The following is a 6,295-nucleotide window of genomic DNA, read 5'->3' as shown; positions in this document are numbered from 1 at the left end:
CAAAGTAGTCTCATCAGCAGAGTTCTGGTTATTAATGTTTCTTCCTCCAATTTAAAACCACACTCATCTTGCTCTAATCCAGTTTCCATAAACGTATATTTAGCGCAGGCTGAATGAATAAGGAGAAAGTATACAGCCTTGTCTAAGTCCTTTGCTGATCAGTAGCCAATCTATTTCATCTTGTGCTGTGGCTTCCCAATCTATACATTTGGCATGAGGGCAAAGAGATGCTCTGGAGTTCCCATTCTCCTAAGCACATTGATATGGTTGACACAGTCAAAGAGCTTTCTATAATCTATGAACCATATATGGGTGTCTTTTGAGTATTGTCTTTTTAGTCAGCAATAGCAATACAAGTGAATGAGCATTAGATTTTTGCAGTTTTACCTGTGGAAAGTTGGAAACTATTACAGTACAAGATAGGGAAGACTGTCTTGCACAACAGAGAGGCTAATCAATGCACCGATTATTGATCCACATCAAAGGGGCCCCTTTTAAGTTTCAAAAAAATATCTTTGGCAATAACTGATGTGCTCACTGATGTGGACATTGTGGAGTCAGGGATATGGTTACCCTATCTCCGAGTTCACTGTGAGGTGGGCTGCCTACAAAGCTGATAAGGGGTCAGAGGCTAAACTGTACAATGAATGGCTAAGGAAACTAGGTATGCAAAGAGAAGGCTTAAGGGTGACATGATACCCATCTTCCAAAAATTTAAAGGGCTGTCACAGGGAAGAAGGGGTAGGTCAATTTATTCTCCAAAGTACCTGAGGGCAGACCAAGAAGCAACAGGTAGAAATTAGTCAAAGAGAGATCCAACCTGAAGTAAGGAGAAACTTCCTGACAATGATAACAGTTAACCAATGGAACAGCTTGCATCCCAGAATTGTGGGAAATCCATTGCTGGTGATTTTCAAGAAAATATCAGACAACCATTTGTCCAGGATAAAACAAGGACTTCTGCCTTGGGCTGGAGGTTGGACTAGAAGACCTCCAAGATCCTTTCTAGTCCTATTATTTTAAGTTTAATAAATTATTATTTTAAGAAATGATTGTGCAGGATCTGAAACAAGTAAAAATGCAAGGGCTATCTCCCTACATAAGAACTAATATTTCATGCATTGACACTATTGCTATTACAGTTGCTGTAGATGCAAACTTCACTGATGTCAAGATCTATAAACCATGTGCATTGGCTCTGAATACTTGACATTGGAGTATTGCTTTGAAACCAGTTTATTTTTCAACTTTCCAGAAAGGTGTTTAAAAATATGATAGTATTTACAATGTTTTTTTAAGACACAAGATTATGACTGTGATGTGAAAACAATTTTCTACCCCTTTTCTCACTTCACATGGTTGCCTCGTATCATAGATTCTCCCCCCTGCTCTGCATTTGTTTCTAGCTGAAGATGGACAAATAAATACAGAGGAATATTACATACTGTATTCAGCATTAAGTTAGGATATGCATAGAATTTATAATTAAATGTTTATTGATCCACATCAAAGGGCCCCCTTTAGGTTTCAGAAAAATATCTTTGGCAATTACTGATATGGTCACTGATGTGGACATTGTGGAGTCAGGGATATGGTTACCCTATCTCCGAGTCGCTATGAGGTGACTCAGATGTTTGACATGAAGTAAAAAAGAATACTTTGGAATAAATAATAAATAATTCGGAACTGAGGGTCAGTCTGATATAGCAGTTAAAGCTCCAGACTGGAAACCAGGGTATCATAAGTCTCTCTCCCTCTCCTAGAGAGAAAACAATGGGAAACCACTTCTCAAAATCTTGTCAAGAAAACTTGTGCAGGCTGGTTCAAAGACTCCCCCAAATAATAATAACAACATCAGAAAGAATAGCACCCTCCCATCCCCAGGTCCTCAGGAAGAATTCAACAGATGGACAAAAATGCCAACTAGCTGACTCTGTATTATAATAATAAAGACCCTGAAAGTACAGTAGCTGTTTAAAATAATTCTAACTTGTTCAAATAAGGCTGCTGGAAATATTAGCATCTTTGATGGAGGCAGCGGCAAGAGTTTACAAAAAGTTCGTATAAACTGCATTTTTTGAAGCAGCACAATGATGAACAAAAACGAAGAACTGCATACTGCATTTTAAAAAAAAAAAGCACTTATGCCTTTCATAAGACCAAGGCGGCCGCTGGAAATAATTGATCCCCGCCACCAATTTTGGCCCCAGCTGTGATACGGCGACTCTCATATCCAATGCCTTCCAACTCCTCACCCCACCAGCCCCCAATTCGTCGCTTCTGCCAGCGCTGGAGGGTAGTCCAGGCTGCGGTAAAAGAAGGCTGCGCTACATCAAGCAGCACGCGTGAAAAGCAATGGCCGGGCTGATCCCATACAGAGGCGGGCTTTTGACCAGCGATCGTGTCCCGCGCTGTCTCGTCTTCTCCACGTCTCACTCCGCAGGGTGGCAATCGATGGGGCACCCCCCCCGCCTCGGGATGCGTTGGTCCAGTCCCGCCAGCACTTGCTGTTGGCTTTATCTGAGTCGGCAGGGGGCGCCCGATGCTGAGCAGAGGGGAGGGTTTAGGGGCGGAGGGCCGAGCATGAGGTAATGGTGGGAGGAGCGAAAGGAAGGAGCGCAAAGACGTCGCGTTCTTGGGGGCTGCTGCTGCTGCTCCTGCTGCGGCTCCTCTTCCCACAATCCTTGCAAAGGCAGGGAAGTTGTAGCGGCGGCGGGCGAGGTTACAAGAGGCAGGAGCCTGGCGCTGGGGCTGCGTGCAATGGGTTATTGTTCCTCGGCTGAGGGCAAGGGGCAATGCGCGGGGTGGAGATTTGCATTTCCCCCGCTGTGTCGAGAAAGCCCCACTCAACCCAGGGTCGGTCTATAGAAAGAAGGCGGCATAAAAGCAACAGGGAGGTGGAGCCGGAGCGATTGCTGCATCTGCTACCCAGGGAAGTGGTGGTGGTGGTGGTGGGGGGGGGGGACACCCAAGAAATCGGAGCATGAAATTCCTGGCAGGGTTTGCCCAAAAGAACCCCTCGCGCAAATGCAGAGAAGGGAAGGGAAAAGCAGAGTAAGGAGAAGATGCAACTGGTGTAAACTGAGTCACCTTCTGCCGTACCAATAGGCACATTTCCCTTCCGAGACACTTTACGGAGCAGATGACGGAACCTGCTTTTCCAGCTTGCTGACTGGAAGGGTTTTCTTGGTAATTTTTTTAAAAAATGCAACGCATTTCCCAGGCGATGAAGCAAGACTACTGAATTTGCTTGGAAATAGGAAAGCTTTGCAAAGCGTTTAAGTCTTCTTCCCATGCAACAGTAGCCAAAAGAGTCTCTCTTCTTCTTCTTTTTTTTTTTAACCCGACAAGCTCCAAAATACTAGCCGCACAAAAGCGGGTGAGGGAAAGAAACAATTCAAAAGAAGAAAATTTGGAACTGGTCCAAGGAGCGAGCGAGCAGCCAGCCCGTAGGCGTGACGTTGCAGAGTTTAAAGGGGGCAGATGAGATCTGTCGGACGTTGATCGGACGAAGAGGCTGCCGGAGGCGCCTGGGTTTCGGAGGCTCTCCGGGAAGAGACCGCTAAAGAGCGAAGGCAAAGAAACCATGCTGCTGGCCTCCGCCGTGGTGGTTTGGGAATGGCTGAACGAGCACGGTCGGTGGAGACCCTACAGTCCGGCCGTGAGCCACCACATCGAGGCGGTGATCAGAGCCGGGCCGAGAGTTGGGGGCAGCGTCGTTCTGGGCCAGGTGGACAATAGGCTGTCGCCGTATATCATCGACCTCCAGTCCATGCACCAGTTTCGCCAAGACACGGGTGAGTTTGACCCCGCATCTTCCCGCCGCCACCCCGACCCTCTCGCTGCGATTTTGTCCTTTCCTATCCGGAGCCATCTCCCTTGTCTTGTCCCTTCTGATCGGCGACCAAAGGAGGGGCGTATTTTCATTTGGACATTCGTATATATATATGTGTGTGTGTGTGTTTTAAACGAGACGTATAAGAAGTCCGCTGGGATTAAGTTTCATTGCGATTGCACAGCCCCCCATTATATTACAGGTTGGCATTTGGGATAACTCTCGTTAGGCAGCGGGGGGGGGGAGCGGAACGAGATGGGACAGCACAGAGGGAGATTTATGGGAGTATTGAAATTTGCCAATTCTAGAAAAGGAATTTGGAGGTGGAATAAGGTGTAATGCAAGCTTCCAAATTCTACCGCCATTGCCAAAAAAAAGAGGGGGGGGTCTTAATTAGGCAGGCTTCGTTGGGAGGAAAAAATAGTTTTCAGAGAATTTGCCTTTCCCATTGGGCAAACCCTGTCTCTGCTTAATAGTGGTAGCCTATATAAGTTAAGAAAACCTTGTTCTGCAGTGAAGATGCCAGTGTTCTCTAATGCCTTGTAAAGGTGTGACACACTCATATACTTCACTTGCAAAGACTAAAACACACAAATATGAAACGTCAAAGGCTAGTGTGGAAAAAAGAGTGGCTGGAACCAATGCTTTTTTGGAACTTACTACTGAATAAATCTGGATAGAATTGGGCTGTGTGTGTCTCTCTTGTGCCTTGAGACAAAATACAGCTGTGTGTATACTACATATGCCAGGAGGGGAGTTTTGAAAAAAAAACAAAAAACCTTGATAAATAACATGAAGTATTATGCAATGTGGTATGTGATTTTGTAAAAATTGAAGCAGCCAGTCAAACTTGCAGTTTAAATAGTGACCCCTGGTCACATTTGGAGGAATGTTGCATAAATGTGAATGAAATTCATTTTTAACTTATGAGCTGATCTGGAGTAAATTTTACATACACATACTGCTGAAACTGTAATCATTTGGCTGAAAGGCAGGAGCAACAAATAGTTTACCTAGAGAGGTTAGCAATAAAGACAATTAAAAGCTTCTTATAGAAGAACAACAGATCCAGATGACACTATCCTGAATGCCTGTCTTTGTGAAGGAGTATCATTGAAGATCCTAATCTTACTTCTCCCTTTGTAGAAACTTTGTAGAAACTGTGGGAGGGGAGGGGACTTTCTGTGGGTTAAGTTTGAGTTACAGGTAGGTTTTTTTCCTAGAATTATTATTGATTCGTAACTAGACCCATGTCCCGATGTCGAGGACTCTGCATGGAAACCATCCAGTAGAAGAAAAATAGGCTGTCAGCTGGGAAAACCAAAACAAAATACCAGGCTAAAAAAACAGTAACAACTATTTGTGTGGTATTGCGAAAACCCTGTCAGGAGCTGTAGCTGAAGGTCTGGAGAGTGATGGAGGTGGTGGGCGGTGCTTCCTCCTCCCCCTCCCCCTTTCCTCCCCTGTCTTTTAGTATCTGGACTAAGCGGTTTGGCAAGACCTGAATGCCTCTTGGCAACGTGCTCCTGAGATCCTGTCAGTGAAGCAGTTGCAGTCTCACGGGTAAAGGAATCGGGCGTAGGTGTGCAGCTGTCTTTGCTGACAAGGAGGAAACACCCTGGGAAAACCATCAGCCTCTTTAGCTGGGAATCCCGTTTGCTCCTGCTAGTGAGCTCATGTGAAGAAGGGAAGTAGCTATTGGATCAGGAGAGGAGCTGGGAGGAGATGGCAGGTGAATCACACCATCCCTGTGCATTAGATGAAGCCTCCTGCTACAGTATGTGGTGCAGCCGGCTGCATGTGGAATAGGCTGGCCCTGGACGAGTGGATGAAAGAGAAGAGCTGCATGAAAGCTTAGCATGCAAACAGGACGACTTCAAGGGAGGAGACAGAAACCTGATAGAGGCAGACAAAGCTGATGAAAGGAAAAATGGGAAAGGAATTTTCACGGGAGCCTAAGATTTGGGGGAGTCAAAGTGCACCAAAGATACTTTTCGATGCACATTTCTGTGCAAAAGCTGGAAATATTAATTACTGCTTTCTGAGATAGTATTAAAAGGAATAAATAAAATGTAAATAATAGTTTCTCAGAGGTTTGGTCTCAACACAACATCCCTCAATCTGGCCTGTAAAGCTGAAGTGCAACATTTGACCAGTCCCTGTTACAGTAAATGATTCTTTTAAATGTCACCAGAGCAGGTTTTGTTTCCATATAACGAGTCAAAGATGTGTGTGTGAGTGTGCGTGTGTATGGATTTATTCATATTCAGGCTGGCTGGGAATGATGGGAATTGAAAGCCCTGGACTGCAGAAGACAGCTTTAAAGACTGTCAGATTGATTGCAGCCTAAGCCCTTATCAATCAGGGCTTGCTTCATTTCATTATTTATTCACATCTTACATTTTGGCAACAGTAAAGGGGAGACACTGATACTGGATCAAACGCTATTTCAATCGTAAT

The 6,295-nt window shown here is 45.0% G+C and overlaps 1 protein-coding gene across 1 annotated transcript in view; it reads left to right on the top strand.

Annotated features, from left to right (window-relative positions):
• The first annotated feature begins 2,590 nt into the window (after positions 1-2,590).
• DTX4 (deltex E3 ubiquitin ligase 4) overlaps positions 2,591-6,295 on the top strand; it is a 42,252-nt gene continuing 38,547 nt past the window's right edge. Inside the window, exon 1 of the mRNA XM_034420292.3 lies at positions 2,591-3,797. Within this exon, the coding sequence (XP_034276183.1) occupies positions 3,587-3,797 (211 nt within the window). The 5' untranslated portion in view covers positions 2,591-3,586. The remainder of the gene's footprint in view (positions 3,798-6,295) is intronic.

This window comes from Pantherophis guttatus, chromosome 1 (genome assembly GCF_059756535.1).
Source record: "Pantherophis guttatus breed Tessera chromosome 1, ASM5975653v1, whole genome shotgun sequence".
Lineage (NCBI taxonomy): Eukaryota > Metazoa > Chordata > Lepidosauria > Squamata > Colubridae > Pantherophis > Pantherophis guttatus.
This window is presented reverse-complemented; position numbering and strand designations above follow the sequence as displayed.